The sequence below is a fragment of the Medicago sativa genome, chromosome 5 (assembly GCF_051527215.1).
Source record: "Medicago sativa cultivar Bolivia chromosome 5, Bolivia_mono, whole genome shotgun sequence".
In the NCBI taxonomy this organism is placed as follows: Eukaryota; Viridiplantae; Streptophyta; class Magnoliopsida; order Fabales; family Fabaceae; genus Medicago; species Medicago sativa.
The window spans coordinates 55,577,433-55,596,794 of NC_140753.1; the positions used below are offsets into that span (position 1 = coordinate 55,577,433).

Below are 19,362 nucleotides of genomic sequence, written 5' to 3' on the forward strand. Positions count from 1 at the left end.
ATAGTTTTGGTCCCTCTATTTTAAAAAAATATTCAAGTTTGATCCTCCCTTTTTTTTCTAGCAATTTCGATCCTTTATTTAATAAAGTTTAGACATTTGATTTCGATCCTCTTGATCAATTGGATCTATCCACCATGATTATGTGACAGCCACGTCACAATTTATTTTATTTTATTTTAATAAATCTGATATTTTATTTTACTTGAACAAAAACATAATTAAAATTTACAAAAAATGATTTTCAAAACCCAAATCAATACTCTTATAAAAAAAGAACTAGAATAATTTTCATTTATCACTTGCTTCATTCAGAATTTTCATCACCAGTCACCATATCCCCTTATCAACACAATCCTTATCTCAAACCTTCATTGCAAAACCCAAAACCCACAAACAAGTGATAAAGTAGAAGAACAAAAAATGGAAAAAATTCAAATTTTCATACCCAATAAATCAATTACTCCATTATCATTCCCCAATAAACCCACCAAATTTGATTGCATTGCTTCAACAAGGGTCAATGCAAATTCCAACAATGTCTCAATGACCAAACCTTCAAATCCAAAATTAATTGATACCCAATTGAACCAATTATGCATTAATGGCTCCCTTAGTGAAGCTGTGACAGTTCTTGATTCCCTTGCTGAACAAGGGTGCAGGGTGAAACCCATTACTTACATGAATTTATTACAGTCATGTATTGATAAAGATTGTATTTTTATTGGTAAGGAATTGCATTCTAGAATTGGGTTGGTTGAAAATGTGAACCCTTTTGTGGAGACTAAGTTGGTTAGTATGTATGCTAAATGTGGGTTGTTGGGTATGGCACGGAAGGTGTTTGATGAAATGTCTGTGAGGAATTTGTTCACTTGGTCTGCTATGATTGGTGGTTGTTCGAGGAATAAGAGTTGGGGGGAGGTTGTGGGGTTGTTTTACGAAATGATGAGGGATGGTGTTTTGCCGGATGAGTTTTTGCTTCCGAAGGTTTTGCAGGCGTGTGGAAAGTGTAGGGATTTGGAGACTGGGAGGTTGATACATTCGATGGTGATTAGACGTGGAATGCGGTGGTCGAAGCATTTGCGTAATTCGATTATGGCTGTGTATGCGAAGTGCGGGGAGATGGATTGTGCAAAGAAGATTTTTGATTGTATGGATGAGAGGGATAGTATTGCATGGAATGCGATGATATCGGGGTTTTGTCAGAATGGTGAGATTGGACAAGCTCAGAAGTATTTTGATGATATGCAGAAAGATGGAGTTGAACCTGGTTTGGTAACTTGGAATATTTTGATTTCTTGTTATAATCAGTTAGGGCATTGTGATCTTGCAATTGATTTAATGAGAAAAATGGAGTGGTTTGGTGTTGCTCCAGACGTATACACTTGGACTTCGATGATTTCTGGATTTACTCAAAAGGGTAGGATAAGTTATGCTTTAGATTTGTTAAAAGAGATGTTTTTAGCTGGTGTTGAGGCCAATAACATTACAATTGTGAGTGCTGCCTCAGCATGTGCAGCATTAAAATCAATGAGTATGGGATTAGAAATACATTCCATTGCTGTTAAGATGAATTTGGTTGACAATGTGTTAGTAGGTAATTCACTGATTGACATGTATTCCAAGTGTGGCAATCTCGAAGCTGCTCAGAGCATTTTTGATATGATGGTAGAGAGAGATGTGTATTCTTGGAACTCAATTATTGGAGGATATTTCCAAGCTGGTTTCTGCGGCAAAGCACATGAACTATTTACGAAAATGCAGGAATCTGATTCACCACCTAATGTTATTACATGCAATGTAATGATCACAGGATGTATGCAAAGTGGTGCCGAGGATCAGGCGTTGGATCTTTTTAAAAGCATCGAGAAAGATGGGAAAATTAAGCGAAATGCAGCTTCATGGAATTCTCTAATATCTGGTTTTGTACAAAGTGGACAAAAAGACAAGGCTTTACAGATATTCCGGAACATGCAGTTTTGCCACATAGCTCCCAACTCGGTCACAATACTGAGTATCCTTCCTGCATGTGCAAATTTAGTAGCCAGCAAGAAAGTGAAAGAAATCCATTGTTTTGCAGTGCGTAGAATTTTAGTGTCTGAACTTTCCGTATCAAATTTATTAATCGATAGTTATGCCAAGTCAGGAAATTTAATGTACTCGAAAAATATTTTTAATGAATTGTCATGGAAAGATGCTGTCAGTTGGAACTCTATGCTTTCAAGTTATGTTTTACATGGCTGTTCAGAGTCTGCACTTGATCTTTTTTATCAAATGAGGAAGCAAGGGATTCGACCAAATAGAGGTACTTTTGCAAGTATTCTCTTAGCTTACGGTCATGCTGGAATGGTGGATGAGGGGAAGAGCGTTTTCTCATGCATAACTAAAGATTACATGATTAGGCAAGGTATGGAACATTATTCTGCTATGGTCTATTTGCTCGGTCGTTCAGGTAAGCTTGCTGAAGCACTCAACTTTATTCAAAGCATGCCCATCGAACCTAATTCCGCTGTATGGGGTGCCTTGCTGACCGCCTGCAGAATTCATAGAAATTTCGGAATGGCAGTCCTTGCAGGAAAGCGTATGCTTCAGTTTGAACCTGGAAATAATATAACTCGACATTTACTTTCACAGGCATATTCTTTATGTGGGAAGTTTGAGCCGGAGGGAGAAAAGGCTGTCAATAAACCTATTGGTCAATCCTGGATTGAAAGGAATAATGTTGTTCATACTTTTGTAGTTGGTGACCAATCAAACCCGTATTTGGATAAGCTACATTCTTGGCTAAAAAGGGTAGCTGTAAATGTCAAGACACATGTTTCCGACAATGAACTTTACATTGAGGAAGAGGAGAAGGAAAACACTAGTAGCGTACATAGTGAAAAACTTGCATTTGCTTTTGCTTTGATAGATCCTCACAACAAACCTCAAATTTTACGGATAGTAAAAAATTTGAGAATGTGTAGAGATTGCCATGACACAGCCAAATACATATCATTGGCATATGGGTGTGAAGTATATTTAAGTGATTCAAATTGCTTACACCATTTCAAAGGTGGCCATTGTTCCTGTAGGGACTATTGGTAGAGCAAATGTTGTGTGAGAGAATCAATGATGTCAGAAATATGTAAATCTGTCTTGAGGTAAGTTGTTCATGACATACACAAACCTTTTGAAGAATTGATGTTTATAAGATTAACCTTTCACGCAACTGAAATTTTTTGCTTCCCTTTTTCACATAATGTATCAGGTTAAACTGTATAGAATTTCATTTGATTATTATTCCAGGATTTTGAAATGTTTTCCAGGTGAAAGATTTGCATGTATGTCCTGTTAGCAATTTCCATCAAGAAGATATATTAAAAAAATTAATGAAATCAATCATTGTAATAATTTCAAAGATGCTTATAGAATAATGATGGGAACTATAGTGGAGCTATAAAATATTGGTAGAATCAAAACTGTCCCACGAATAAGCATCATGAATCAAAAGTGTCAGCCACCTTATAAAAGCTGCACCAGGCAGTGAGTGCCTGCAGAAGCAAAAGAGTGAGGGCTCTTGGCTAAATTCTAAAAATGGAATATAGCATAAGATAGTATATTTGTTCCTTTTCTCCAGTCATTTATTTCTTTTACTAAAAATGAGGGAATAGCCCGTGGAAAGGAAATGTTAGCTCCTTGACCATAAAAAGTGCATGAAACTTTCTTAATAAAAGAAAAAAACTGATTTCGTTTGGAATCTGATTCTCTGACTTTCAATTCTTTCCCTCCATGGTGGAACCAGAATTAGCTTCTTCTAACAGTTTCTTATCATTATATTTTTCTATACAAAGCTCCTTGCCACAAACCAACTTTCTGCTTCCATAAATTCCTCTTAAGCCTTCCCCCAGCTACATCGCACTTGCACCTGCATTTTTCTTTCTAAGGTCTATCACTCTCTTCCTACAAGCAGAGGATGGTAGTGAACTCTTACAGTATCTTGCGTTACATTGCATACATCACCTTATAGGTGATGTTCATTAACTGTCTTTTCACCTTTTAACCCCTTTGCATGATGTTTTGCATGCAGAGTTCTGAGGATTCCATAAAGAAACCTGCATCTGTTGGGCCATGGGGCGGCAATGGAGGGTCCCGTTGGGATGACGGAATATACTCAGGAGTAAGGCAGTTGGTGGTAGTTCATGGAACTGGAATTGACTCTGTCCAGATTGAATATGATAAGAAAGGAAGTTCTGTTTGGTCGGAGAAACACGGTGGAAGTGGAGGAAATAAAACTGACAAGGTAAAGTTTCATCTTGTACTAAGCTGATCCTGTGACATGAATTTTTAACATTAGCACCAAAGTGTCTGAAGGTTTCAATTAAATTATGAGCATATATTAACTAACCACTTTCGACTGCGTTGTAGGTTAAACTTGATTATCCAGATGAGTTCTTAACTTCAGTTCATGGATACTATGGTAGCTTAAACCAATGGGGCCACAACTTGGTTCGGTCACTGAGTTTTGAGAGTAACAAGAAAACTTATGGACCATTTGGTGTCGAGCAAGGCACATATTTTTCAGTACCAATGACTGGGGCCAAGATTGTTGGGTTCCATGGCAGGTGTGGTTGGTACCTAGATGCCATTGGAGTCTATATGAAGTCCTTGAAGCAACCAAATCCAGCCAAAGCATTGCATCATTCTGACCACGTTAATAACACTAGTGAGAATTTTGGCTATTCAGTGATACAAGGAACTGTGAACCAGAATTATGATATTGTTCTTGCCGTAAGACAGAAAGATCATAAAGATGATTTTGGTAAGCCTATACCAAACAAGATGCCAGGAAAGATTTCTACTATCAAAGAATCTAAAAACACTGAACACAAAGAAAAGGTAAGATATCCTGCAACCTTAGTGGATGATGTCTTTGAAGTGCTCCTGAAGTTTTTATTTAAATGTAAAAAATCTTGCTTTTACACAAAATGGATCTTAAAATCTATTTATGTTGCAGATAACTCATTCAGAAATTCCACCCGCAAAGGTTGGTGGTGTAGTTACATGCGGTCCTTGGGGTGGCGTTGGCGGATATGCATTTGACGATGGGACCTATAAAGGAATCAGGCAAATCAATTTATCGCGCAATGTTGGACTTGTATGGATTAGAGTTATGTATGATCATGATGGGGATGCCATATGGGGATGCAAACAAGGTGGGACAGGAGGATATAAAAGTGATAAGGTAAACCAAGAGCATACAACCAAACTTCGCTTATTTTACTTAATAATCTAAACAATCACATTGAATTTTTAGCATTTTTTGCATCACTTTGCAGATAGTCTTTGATTTCCCATATGAAGTCTTGACATATATATCAGGATACCATGGACCTTTGATGTACATGGGACCTGCTGTTATAAGATCACTAACTTTCCACACCACAAAAAGGAAGTATGGACCATTTGGGGAAGAACAAGGAACTTATTTCACCACAAAGGTGAAAGAAGGTAAAATCGTGGGCATTCATGGGAGAAAAGGTTTGTTCCTCGATGCTTTAGGTGTACATGTGCTTGAGGGAAAAGTAGTTGTGCCGGTGGCAATGCCTCCGAAGGATATCATCCCTAGAGAAACAAATATTGGTGAAGTAGGCGGCACTCAATGGCCTAACAAACTGGTGCTTGCTAAGCCAACAGCAGCTGAAGAGGTATTTATTTTCATAATAAACTTTTCGAAGATATTGAAGACATTCAAGAATTTGGTTATCTTTATGTTTGAGTTGTCCTTTTCACTATGGTTCCCTCTTTCCCAGGTTTCTTGTGGTGTGGTCAAAGAACCAGCTCCATGTGGACCAGGCCCTTGGGGTGGGGATGGAGGTAGACCTTGGGATGATGGAGTCTTTTCTGCGATTAAGCAGATTTATTTGACAAAAGTATCAGATGGCATCTGCTCTATCCAAATTGAGTATGATCGAAATAGGCAATCTGTGTGGTCTATAAAACATGGCGGTGATGGAGGAGACACCATGCATAGGGTATGATTATTGGTTTCCACTTCCTTTAAGCACATTCTACTGTTTCACTCTTGGTTCATTATTTATCCATTGTCATCAAATTAGTTAAATTATAAGTAGAATTTATCTGAAATTTGATGTGCTTGATCATAATATGACGATATTCAACGGTTGGATTGGTAAGTTCAATGTCTAAATTGAGTTATTAAGCAGAATAACTATTGCAAGAGTTAATCCTAGAGTAAGTTGATTCCCACCCAAAATACATACATACATATATGTATTTATACATGCATGCATACATTGATAAAAAAAAATACAAGCATGCATACGTAGATATGTATGTGTGAAATAATATGCTAATATATATGTAATATGTGTATGTACTAATACAAAATGTAATTCTTATACTTACTCATGCTAATTATGATGTTAGATACAACTGGAGTTTCCACATGAGGTATTGACTTGTATATCTGGCTATCATGGGTCAATCACAAAGGATGAGAAGCATACAGTCATAAAATCACTGACATTCCACACCAGCCGTGGTCAGTATGGTCCATATGGTGAGGAAGTAGGGAAATTCTTCACCTCAACCACTACAGAGGGAAAGGTGGTGGGTTTTCATGGGAGGAGTAGCTTGTACTTGGATGCTATTGGGATCCACATGCAACACTGGCTTGGAAGTCAGAAAACTTCAAGGTCCTCCCTTTTCAAGCTATTTTGAGTTTCTGATCCGCAGTGCTTGAACAAAACATCAGTTTGGCATTTCGACAAGTGTTGCAAGGAGTTTCAAATTTTTGTGTAATCTGAATAAGCAGAATGTAATCAGGTGAGAGCATGATTACTTGTATACTCTGAATAATTGTTTGGTGGGGTTTTCTGATCAACATAATAATTTTCTTTACGAGCATGAATAATGTAATTTGTTTGTTGATTTCTTACACTTCAAGGTTTGATTTAAGATTTCAATTTTTGCAGTTCTTCTGATATAAATACCTCCACCCTCTCTTTCTCTCTAACAACAAATATAATCGAAGTGTTTTTCACAAGCGGTTGATCAAACGAGGTTATAATACTTCACCATAAATAAATTCATGGGAGTTTCTTTTACTCCTCTCAATGATTTCTTTTATAACTGAAGTACACTTTTTCGGACGGGAAACACTTTTGTCCTGATTTACCCATTCTAAGGACAAAAAAATGGTGTTTTTTTCCTTCACTCATTCGAAGTACATGTGCAGGGTAGAAAAAGAAGGTCCCTAAATTCATTTTCTTTTATTAGCAAAAGACCCTAATGCTAATTAATTATAACACCATAGGAAAATATAATCCCAACATAATTAATCCAAAGAAACTGAGGACACTCCTCTGGAGGATAATAAAAGACAAACCACAATCTTTTTTTTTTTGAAGAAATGACAAACCACAATCTTATAAATCATTTAAGTGTTTACTAATAACTCAGTGTTCTACATTTCACAATAACAAACCTCATTAACTTGCATGTAAAGAAATTTCAATATGAGTGGTAAATCTTTATATCCAAAATTGGAGTAAGGCAGGGGGAACTAAAAAAAATGTTAACAAGAAACAGTGCTAATTGAATTATAACATTTAGGCCACAAGTATGAGCTAAGTAGATTTCCTCAACATCAAGGGAGGTGAAACAGACTTCATTCCATGTTTTTGAACTGTTTGCTTTGGTAGCGCACCAGCGGAAGCACCTTGGAATTGTTCAAACTTCACAACAAAATCACTGATAACTTAGCCCAGTCAGAAATAAAAGCAAATATAAATTTGCAGCTTCACATAATTCTTCATCGTACAAGTGGTTTCCAACCTATTTATGTAATCCATGACCGTGGAAGGTCAATCAACTCATGGGGGAAGATCACCAATCATAAGAACGTTCAGGCAAAGGAGCGGACATAACTAGATCAATCAAATGCCTTCTAAACTCATAGTCGGGATTTAGGACCTTCCCACGGAGATCAGCAGCATCCATACGTTCCACAATTTATCTGATGTAAACATAACGAAATAACATGAATGTCCCACCAAAACTAGCATTATGTAATACAATGACACCTTCCTAATGAAGACTTGTATACACACCTGGCTTGTAGCTTGAACAAAGAATTTTCATTGGTAGCATGTTCAGCATCACATTGTGCCCTTTGCTAAGCAACAATGGCAAATGTAGAACCCTATTTCTCACAATATTTACCAACAATACGAGAAAATCATAATATAGGGTTGCTTGTTAGAAAATGCTTGAGTTTGTTATTGTTGTCGATGATTACTTTACCCACAGCATTACGGACATGTACATCTTGACTTCCCTCACTCAAAAGATGTTCAAACAGCTGTGTAAGCAAGTGATTCCTGCACATGGAATTTGAAATGAGAAAATAGTAGGGTGATAAGTAGATGCAGGGAAGAGAGAATGCACTGTAAGTATAAGGCCTTTCATAACACATGCATGTGTGCATCTAGAAGCTTGGCCTTCATAATAAAGCTCAATGTACTTGAAGAAGTGAATATCAGGATCCTCACTAAACAATACAAAATCAAAAGCCAATATTATAAAAACGAAAAACAACTATAAATGCAAGTTCCCTAAAAAAAAAAAAAACTATAAATGCAATATATATAGGCCTAGAGCTTAAATATGCATCCAAGAAAAAGTATATAGTCCTTCATAGGACTTGGATTCTTCAAATAGTTTGATGCATGCTGCAACACTCAATTGCTCATAATATTCCTAGAAGTCTGCAAATTATGTACCATTAAAATTCTTTAATGAAATCCAAAAAAATAGCAAAATGGCAGAGACTCTGTATTATTATATGTAGGTAGGGGTGGGAATAGGCCAGACCGGCCTACAGAGACCTACGGTCTGGCCTATTTAAGTCTGGCCTGACCTGACCTGTTTATGAAAAAGGCTAGGCTTAGGCTTTTGAAAAAGCCTATTTAATTAAATAGGTCAGGCTTATGCTATCAAAAAAATCCTATGAAGCTTAATAGGCCGGCCTATTTATGGATATTATTAAAATATAATTTATATTAAACATAAAAATCAAGAAAAAAAACTCAAATAATGGACTTTTTAAATAGGCTTTGAGGCCTTATAGTGAAATAGACTTTTAAGGCCTTACAACAATAGACAGACCTTATGATGAAATAGGCTTTAAGGCCAATTTGACCTATTTAGAAGTAGACAAAATTGAATATTTAATAACTTTAATATGAAATAGACTTGTAAATAGGCTTCTATGTCAGACCAGACTTTTAAATAGGCCAAACAAGACCAAAAAAATAGGTCTATGAAAGGTCATAGGCCAGACTCAGGCTTGCAAAAAAATTTGTAGGCCAGGTTCAGGCCTATCAAAGCCTGGCCTATTCCCACCCCTATTATGTAGGGTTGGGTCCGAACCCCAATACTCTACTTATTCACTTTAAAAAATAAAAATTTTGTTAAAAAAAAGTGATTTTTTTTTCTTGAATTCATTCATTTTTAAGTGAAGGAGTGAAGTGTCTGAAGTTTGTACCCGAGTCCTCATGGTCCTATCTATAACAATGCATTGACCCTCAACAAATTAAACCGTTTTAATTGGTCTTAATGTAACAAATTTTCTACCACTTTTCCCGTGAAATGTAAATAAATCAGTTGAGTTGAGACGATGAAATCCTTCAGCCCTTCACCTTCTTCCAAAACATAGGTTACCGAATATGAAGAAGTCAGCCTCCGTTGATATTGATAGAATCAGTAACTTACCTAACGAACTACTTTCTCACATTCTCTCTTTTCTCTCAATAGAACAAGCTTTCACTACAACCCTCCTTTCCAAAAGATGGACTTCACTCTGCTATTCACTCTCCACTCTCCATTTCATTTTCGACGATGCAAACGTCCTAGATGACGATGATTACGACAATGTCCCCATCGATCTCTTCTGTCGTTTTGTAGATACACTCATGCTCTCTCCACATGCCATCAACCAACCCATCAAAACATTTCACCTCAAGTGTCTTTCTAGAGTTTACGACGTTGATCATAAAAGCTTCCATGCATGGGTTCAAGCCGCGAAACAACGTAATGTCAAGGAATTTCATCTCTTCATGAATAATGAAACGTTGAATCACACCATTTTCACCTCTCAAACACTAGTTGTTCTCAAACTTGAGAGGTTAAAAGTTAAAGCTCGAATTTTGCGTGTTCACCTTCCATCTCTCAAAACCCTACATTTGAAATTTGTCAGTTTTGGAATGCAGAGTGATTTTATCAAAATTCTTAATGCCTGTCCTATTCTACAAGATTTGCATACTACTTGTCTTAGTTATAGGAGACATGATGAAAGTAATAAATCAGAACAATTTAAATCCGTGTTCTTGTCCAAATTGGTTAGAGCCGATATTGGTTCATTCGATGATATTCCGTTTACTGCCATTGCTAATGTCGAGTTTCTACACATAAAGGATATTGAATTTGAAGGGTCTTCTTTCAAAGGCATTCCACTGTTTCCAAACTTAATTCATATTGAACTATGGTTTTGTGACTCCTTTCATGATTGGGTTGGTGTAGTGTCATTGCTTCAACATTGTCCCAAGCTTCAAATTCTTTTTATTAAAAAGGTTTGTTGAATAGTATGTTTTTTCCTTTGATTATTCTTTTTTTCATAAATATTTTAATGAATGTTATTTTTTTTTATCCCTTTGACAGTGCAATACCAGTGTATCCAAGGATTGGGAATGCCCAATTTCAGCTCTTGAATGTGTTTCTTATCACCTTAAGTCATGTACTGTTCTAAATTTTGAAGACTCTGACAATGATCTTCAATTTGCAATGTATATTTTGCGGAATGCTAGGCTTTTAGAAGTGATGAAAATCAATGTTAAAGCTAGCTCCTCAAATGATCAAATTATGGAAAAATTATCCACCTGTCTAACGATGTCTTCGAGATGTAAACTTTCATTTTAACATATCTAGTAATTAGATATCGATGTTTTTCATTAGTTTCTATTGAAATAATATGCAACCATTGAATGTGATGGTTTGACGGTCTTTGTAAGAAAGAATTCTATGGTGGACTTTCATTGTAGCTCAATAATGATTTTGTTTAGAGATGCTTTTAATTTTATTTTGCTCTATTACATTGAGTGTGAAAATTGTTTCAAGTCCTATTTGTTGTCAGAATCTCTTGATCTTCAACAACGGATTAGCAGAGAGTTTGGCTGTGAATTCAAATCATGAAACAATTCTTAAGAATGATATATAGCATTAATATGAGATTGAGTAAGTTGGCCTTCTGTCCTTAGGCTTAGTGTTGATATCAGTGTTAATTTTCAACAAGTGTGAGTAAATGACGTCAAAAAAAACGCTGGTTATTTGTCATACACCAATTAATAGATGGAATTGCGTATATAATACTGTCTGAACTTCAAAGATTGTTGGTATATGAATAGAAAAGTCAAAAGAATGTTGGTTTGTGTAATCAATATGTTAAATGACTTCCTTATTTTGTATTTCTAAACTAGAATATACATTTGTCCTGTTTCTGCTCGAAATTATCCTCCTATCGTTGAGTTCTTTGATTGTGCTTCACTGCTTGTTACTGGAATATGTTGGCGTAAAGGACCCTTCTGATATGCCAATTGTTATCGCACATGCTTCTGCCACTATTCTCGTTCTTTGTTACTGGAATATGTTTGCATTAAGGAGCTTGTGGTATTCAACTATTCATATTCTTTTAAGTAATATGCTATCCCTAGCTTTGTAGCAGATCCTGGAGTTATCAATTCATTTATTTGTCCTTTTTAATACTGTTTTTTTGGTTCTTTTGAAAATGAAGATTTTCTATGAGCTGATTTATATGTTTGATACTGTAGACAAAAAGTTCTACATATTATTGCTCTTCTTATTATGCCTTGTAAAGATGTATTCAAGCTTTAGTAGTTCTTTTATTGATGCATAAGAAAATTATGATTCCTGTTTTGGCATTTAATATTTTGTATTCGCATGATTTGCAGGCTCTTTCGTCTTAAGCTTGTCCTGTTAGTAGTGTACTCGACATGATGCAGGTTCTATATTATTTGTTTTGGAATAAACCATCAATTTTCTCTGTCCACTATCTCTCTCCAATTTAGTCCATAAAATATATAAATATAATATGTAGTTCATATGATATTCGTCAATTTAGTCCCTAAATAGAAAGGACTAAATTGACGAATTTTACAATTTCTTAGACAACATTCCTTATTTTCCAAGTTATCTAAATGTTGTTTTGGAACTGTCAAGGCACAATTGCTTTTGAAGCCCTAAAAAATGCCATGACTCATGCTTCCATTTTTTCATTACCTTATTTCACACAGCCTTCTATCTTGGAGGCGGATATCCAATGCATGAATTGGTTCAAGTTATATTGAGTCAGAACATGTAATCTTCTAATTTTACAAGTTCTCATCAAGCCAGTGCATTTGGTACTAGTAATCACCTTGAAGAATTCAACAGAATCATTGGCTCTGCTTCAGAAACCGGTGTGAGTACGATGTTCAGATCGACTTATTGTTTGGTTTTGATTCTTCTTGCATTCAAAACCAATCTTTTTGGTCATGATTTCCTTTTTCTACGTATTTAGTATTTCATTCGTTTATTTGCTCATTTTTTTGCTATCTCATTCAGATCAATCTCACTTGCTAGGTATTAGAGGTTAGGTGATTTGAATTTGGTTTCCGATTCAAACATGAACGGAATGTTTTTACATAACTGCGCTTAGACCTTATGTTTCAAGTTTAGGCAACCATCTTCATTTGGAGATTTATTCCTTTTTAATTCTAGATTATCTTTCACTTTCCGAGTGCAATAATTTTTTTATTGGATGTATGAATTTTGGTGTATACTTTTTTCAAGAGGCCACTAAACCTTCTTTAAACTTGGTTTTGCTGTCGCTAAACCTCTGGTGTAGCTTCACTCTAGAAAAATTTGAATACCAGATATTGAAGTAACAAAAGTTGTTGAGGTAATGTCATATAAATATATCACCTAAATTTTTTATTTGAGTACCAGAGGGATGATTTTACAAGATTCCTTCCATGCCTCTACCTGTTTCTGGTTTTGATTGATTCATCATTGTCTAATAAAAATTATTCGTTGCAGGCAACTGCTGGGGGCTGGTTCTGCTACACTTTCAAAGGTTGATAGTTTATCTTAGCACATCAATAGTTGCTAGCTTTGTCAATTGGTATCATTTGAGTCCCATAGAGGACTAACTAAACTTGATTGGTTGTGTAGGCATCTGCATCTACAAATGATATTATATGCACTTATGTTTCAGCATTCTTCCAAATAAACTTATATTTGTCCTCTAATATAGCTGGTTATAGGGATGAGACCTTTTGGTATAGAGGGAGGACAAAATAATAACTTTTTTGATAAAATTAACAGTGATAATATTAAAATGAATGATATGCTGGATGTTATCTCCAAAGACAAAGCACTAATCCTTATATCATAATGGAAACAGTAACTACAGAAAATGAATGATGATGGGAAGTAACCCTTTTCCCCACTTTTCCTGCTTCTCTAACACTGAATCTGAAATTCTTCACACTAAGCATATGTGGCTATTATATGTTTATTTGTTCAGCGGAAAATATTCAATAAGGAAATTCTACTAATGGAAACAGTATCAAAAGCTACAGAAATTACCCTGCTCAACAAACTGGCAATGTAACATGATATAGGTGGGAACTATTGTTCTGTCTGCAGCATTGCTTTATATATGAACTAAAATAAATCACTACTAATCTTAGGTTTTGTAACCGTTGTTCATTAGATAATTGTTTTAGGAATTGGGTTGAGACATCATATTGATGTTGGTTTATTTTTCTAAATTATCATGAATTGTTATTGTCTGACCCTCACATATAGGATTCAAAAATTCAAATTTCTTTTTATTATTTAAAGCGAAAAAATGTTATTTAAATCGAAAAAAAGCCGGGCTCACGATACACCGTGGACATGTATGCCACTCTCTCACTATCATAATTTCCATCTTTTTGTCCCCACCTCCCATGAAATCCGCTCCACACTGCTTTTTCATTAGTTTGTTTTTACTTCGGTATCAATTCGGAACAATTATTGTCGCTATGTATAGCATTGTTGTTCAATGAAATCGATAATTTTGCATAAAAGTTGAATTTACTTTTCAATTTGTAAACCCAAATCTTATCTTATGCAAAATTATCTATCTATTTCATTGAATATGCTTTAAACTCAACTCATAATTTTTTTTTTGTCAAATCAACATAAATTATTTTGTCAAAAAGAAAATAATAAACATAAATATAGTAGAAAAAAAAGTAAAAAACCATATACTTGTGTTCTTTCAAAAACAAACAAAAAAAACCTCACTCAACTCAGCCATGGATCGCGCACAGCTTCTCTTAGTAGGTTTACCTCTCTTCCTTCTCTGCTCCGACCTCTTCTCCCTTTTCACATCATCTCCTCCACCGCCAAAACCCTCTCACTCCCACCACCACCACCACCACCATCAACAACCACAATCAGTTATTAACCCCGTAACCACACCCTTCCCTTCCGAGTCCGAGGTAATTTTCTATTCCGTCAGCCAATTTACTTCATCACTGTTATATTTTCATCATCACAACATGTCTAATTATTATTCCGTTTGTGTTTGATCTCAGAAACTCGCCACTAATATTGGAGGTGCAGGGTTTGGCAACACTGTTAATATCAATTTCTGCTCTTCTTGCTCCTACAAGTACGTAACATACTTTAGAGAATACTTATTATATTTATAAATTTTTAGGAATTATATCAATGTATTGGATTAGGATTTTATGGGATTTTAAAAGACTTTTTAATTAAGAAAAAGTCTTGTGGTATTCAATCAAGACTTTTTGCAATTTAAAAAAAATCTTGTGGTATTCAATCAAGACTCTTTGTCATTTTAAAAAAGTCTTGAGGTATTCAATCAAGACTTTTCATCACTTTAAAAAAGTCTCATGGTATTCAAAATTATTCAAATTTCGAAGGATTGTTTAATAAATTGGATTTTGATGGATTTTGTGGGATTTTGTAGTGTAATTTTAACAAGAAAAAGTCTTTCATGAAAAGATGAGATTTCTTGGGATTGTTTTTCATTTAAAAGTTACTATCTCTTTCTTCTCCCTTCTCTCTCTCTCCCCTCCCCCCTCTCTCCTTTCTCTCTTCGTCTCTCTCTATCTCTCCATTCTCTCTCTCTCTCTCTCTCTCTCTCTCTCTCTCTTTTTCTCCCTCCTCTCTTCTCTCTCTCACCTCTCTTAGAAAAACTCAAACGACTTCTCTAATTTCAAATACAAAATGAGGGCTGACACAATATTTTTTTTTTGAAAGATTTGTAAGGGCTGTCATAATTTTAAATATGTACAATTGAATTTTGTGGGAATAACATTTTTAACAAATAAAAAATTTGTATGGAGAATAATGTGTTAAGTAGGGGTGTTCGCGGTGCGGTTTGGTTCGATTTTGAGCAAAAAAGTCATCCAAACCGCGAGATAAAAAAGTATGCGGTTTGGTTTGGTTCGGTTGATTTTTAAAAAGTCATCCAAACCAAACCAATGCGGTTTGGATTGGTTCGGTTTGTGCGGTTTATCGCGAGATAAAAAAAAATATTACATTAACTCTAATATTGCCAACTTGTTACAAAATAAACATAGGACATTTTATTTTGATGTTTATATGATAAAATATTAGGTAAAACTTATATCAAAATAGATAAAATTAAGAAGAAACATAAGCATGAAACAAATTATTGGGAAGTAAAGAAAACAAATTCATCACTGGAAATGAATTGAAAGAGATGGAAAGGAATTATAATCGAACCTGATGGTGCAACGATGGAAAAATCGAATCAAAAGAGATTATTCTTGAGCTATGTAATTGGGCTAGTACATATTTAAGTAATATTCATTATTCTTGCGGTTTGGTTTGGTTTGGTTCGGTTGCTGAGATGCAAACCGCAAACCGAACCGAACCGCGCAGTTCATTGCAAAAGTCATCTGAATTCATCCGAGCCAAGTGCGGTTTTTTGCGGTTTCGGTTTGGATTGGTTTGGTTTGCGGTTTTTCTATTGGGTTGGTTCGGTTTTGAACACCCCTAGTGTTAAGAGTGTTTTTTAGTCCCTTAAAATCTTATAAAATCCATAAAATCCTTAAAATTTTAAAATCAATAGTAAAAGAATTTTTTATTGGTTTTATTTTTCTTTATTCAAACGCTAGAATTTATTTGTTCATTATTTTTATCATTCACGCTTGTAAGTTTGTTCTTTTTTCCCCTAAAATTCATTGAATCCTTTAAAATTTTAAAATCCCATAAAATCCTTTGAAATCCTTAAAAGTCAGTGTGATAAATCCATTAAAATCTTGAGTGTATAAAGTCTTTTACATAAAAAGTCTTTTAAAATCTCACAGAATCAATACAATCTCACACAGTCTTTTAAAATCTTAAAGACTTTTTTTTATTAAAATAGTCTTTTAAAATCCTAATCCAATACACCCCCCTAAATACTTTAAAGACAAAATTGATGGCTTGTTCTTTTATTTATGCATCTACAATGCAAAATGTTATCTGGGTTGTTGGACACTTGATGTGTATTTTATGCTTTGAAATTTTGATTCTCATTGGTTAGTTAGCTAGAGAAATGTTGTATTAGGTTTTTATATTGAGTTTAATTCATCCTTACAAATCATTCCATGCATATCAATTTTGAGATGTTCTAAGTTACTAGAATACTAGTCAAAAGTGGGATATTGGGCGTATAGTGGGAAGACCGCTATTGAATGATACTATACATTGTAAACGAACATATATTTAATATAAAATTAAATATAACACTCAATTCTCATGAAATATTCATAAATCAAAACACTCAAACATCCACAGAACACTACATTCAAATCCGAATACCAATAAATGTCAAGGAAATAAATAGGCTTATGAAAGCTTTCAAGTCTCCAACAAAATTTCACAAGTCTTAGTTAAAACATTAAATCCAAAAGAACAAAGAACAGAGGAACTAAAAAGAGAACAAAGAATAGAGGAAAAGATAGATGGACCATGAATAGTGGACGACGATGGCAATCGGTTTGTAGATCGTGTGAGGGTTGCAAAATCCAAAAGAACAAAGAACAGAGGAACTAAAAAGAGAACAAAGAATAGAGGAAAAGATAGATGGACCATGAATAGTGGACGGCGATGGCAATCGGTTTGTAGATCGTGTGAGGGTTGCAAATCAGTTTGCAGATCGTGTTTTGTGTGTTTTGCAGCGGAGAAGAGAGAAGAGTTGGGAAAATGTTAGCACACAACAAAATGTTAGGGCTTATACGAAATCCCCAAAATGCCCTTAAAATGGTTTTAAAATTAGGGTCAATGTGGGATTTTCCTGTTAAAATCTAATAGTGGATCAAAATCTGCTACCCGCTATAGCAGCTATAGCGTCCTCTATCTTGAACTGCATCGCTACGACGCCCACCGCAGTGGTTGCTTACCACTATGCTATGCTATGCCGCTATAGCGCACTACTGACTATAGTAACTTACTATCATGAAATTCATGGTGGACTTCCTTAATGAACTAGATATTAATTCCTTAGTTCACTTTCCTTGATCTACTTATCATTGCTCTGCTTGCTGAATCATATTTCTTATAGTTGGTTGATTGCTTGTCTTTCTGTGCATGATTATGTATAGAATGGGATAGTCAGTGTAAATGGATGTTTATTACGTATGTAGGGGAACAGCAGTAACAGTGAAAAAAATGTTGGAGATTGCTTTTCCTGGAATTGAGGTTATTCCTGCAAATTATCCCCCACCACTTCCAAAACGTCTGCTAAGCAAAGTGGTTCCAGTTGTTCAAATTGGTGTTATAGGTGTCGTAGTGGCAGGGGAACAGATATTTCCAATGCTGGGTTTTGTTGCACCTCCTCCTTGGTATTTTAGCTTGCGTGCTAATAGGTTTGGAACCATTGCTACTACTTGGCTTCTTGGAAATGCCGTGCAATCATTCTTGCTGAGCTCCGGGGCATTTGAAGTTTACTTCAACGGCGATCTGGTTGGTGCTCTTCTTCTATCTTTTACTTATATCCTGTGACTCTTTTGGAAGCACTCATAATCAATCATGATGGAATAGGTCCCTTGCATGACTAGTTTTATCAACATTTTGACCACTCACTTCATTTTACTGGATATTCACCTGACATTATGAAATACTATCATATAACATGTTAGCAACCATCATTGATCTTGCCAATACTAGTTGAAAAATGAGAAATAGCCAATACTAGTTGAAAAACAAGAAATAGTTTTGTTACCTAGTAGTGCTAATTAAAAATGGTAGTCACTTTGATTTATTATATAAAACCTTCGTACTTGTAGTTTAGAACATCTACTTTCAGATTGCAATTATTTAAACATGCTTTTACTGGGAAGTTGGGAGAGTTGTTTCTCGCCATGTGTTTGACTTTCAACAAGTCATTTGGTTTGGCGATAGATTGTTTTGATTATCAGGTTTCTTTCATTAGAGTTTTTTGGTATATACTTTGTTATCATTACTATTAAGGTTTATTTAGAAAACACCTATGAATTGGACTGATGGTAAATAAATTGTGAATAAACATGTCGTCTTCTCTGTTTCAAAGCCTGTTATCTGAAGCAAATTTTGACTTCCCTGTTGCTTTTGTTTGTGCACTTCTGCGACTATAATGTTACTGAGTTGTTGGTTAGAGTTGATGGAATGTAAATGGCACATCTTTAATGCTTCTGAACCTAACCCATTGAAATTCTTCTTCTGTCATTGAAGGTGTTCTCTAAACTAAAAGAGGGAAGGTTTCCAGGAGAGATAGAGTTGAAGGATCTGATCAACAAAAGGATGACAAATTCTAGACTTGTCAGCAGTGCTTCAGAACTGGGGCTTTAGTTCTTTCTTCGAATTGCCTCTCATGAAAGACTTCTAATTTGAACGGGGCAAAGATGATGTAAATGGACCTACCATTGCATTGTGAAGCCGAGGCTGGTTCACAGATATATCTTAGGAATGTATTGTAATGTTTCCATACTGGAAAATTGGCTGTAAACCATGTAACTTCTGAAGACATGTAACTTCTGAAAGACATATTGGTTAATTCAAGTTTGCTTTAGAAGTAAACTTCAGCCTTACACTATCATTTTTCTTTTTTCGACATTCTGACATCGTGCTATTGTCAGCTCAGCTCAGCTCAAGTAAACTCCACTTACTACACGAAAAATAGAATGATATTAAGGACCATTTTGACCATATATCTAACTGGAAGTATATGACTTCTGAACT

General features: G+C 35.2%; 4 protein-coding genes across 4 annotated transcripts; all 4 read left to right on the forward strand.

The window, feature by feature from the left end:
- The first annotated feature begins 294 nt into the window (after positions 1 to 294).
- Positions 295 to 4,239, forward strand: LOC146923221 (Pentatricopeptide repeat (PPR-like) superfamily protein). The gene is made up of 2 exons (XM_085715911.1): positions 295 to 3,140; positions 4,067 to 4,239. Exon 1 carries the CDS (start codon positions 421 to 423, stop codon positions 3,082 to 3,084), a length of 2,664 nt encoding a protein of 887 aa, XP_085572037.1. The 5' UTR covers positions 295 to 420; the 3' UTR covers positions 3,085 to 3,140; positions 4,067 to 4,239.
- Positions 3,892 to 6,965, forward strand: LOC146923222 (Mannose-binding lectin superfamily protein). Its single transcript, XM_085715912.1, has 6 exons — positions 3,892 to 4,279; positions 4,405 to 4,875; positions 4,994 to 5,221; positions 5,316 to 5,684; positions 5,790 to 6,011; positions 6,427 to 6,965. The coding sequence occupies exons 1-6, from the start codon at positions 4,049 to 4,051 to the stop codon at positions 6,718 to 6,720; spliced, it is 1,815 nt and encodes a 604-aa protein (XP_085572038.1). The 5' UTR covers positions 3,892 to 4,048; the 3' UTR covers positions 6,721 to 6,965.
- A 2,630-nt stretch (positions 6,966 to 9,595) lies between these two features.
- Positions 9,596 to 11,145, forward strand: LOC146923223 (putative FBD-associated F-box protein At5g56400). Its single transcript, XM_085715913.1, has 2 exons — positions 9,596 to 10,631; positions 10,720 to 11,145. Exons 1-2 carry the CDS (start codon positions 9,729 to 9,731, stop codon positions 10,975 to 10,977), a joined length of 1,161 nt encoding a protein of 386 aa, XP_085572039.1. The 5' UTR covers positions 9,596 to 9,728; the 3' UTR covers positions 10,978 to 11,145.
- Positions 11,146 to 14,131: 2,986 nt separating this feature from the next.
- LOC146923224 (selT-like protein) lies at positions 14,132 to 19,200 on the forward strand. The gene is made up of 4 exons (XM_085715914.1): positions 14,132 to 14,606; positions 14,703 to 14,779; positions 17,790 to 18,108; positions 18,856 to 19,200. Exons 1-4 carry the CDS (start codon positions 14,421 to 14,423, stop codon positions 18,970 to 18,972), a joined length of 699 nt encoding a protein of 232 aa, XP_085572040.1. The 5' UTR covers positions 14,132 to 14,420; the 3' UTR covers positions 18,973 to 19,200.
- The last annotated feature ends 162 nt before the right edge of the window (positions 19,201 to 19,362 follow it).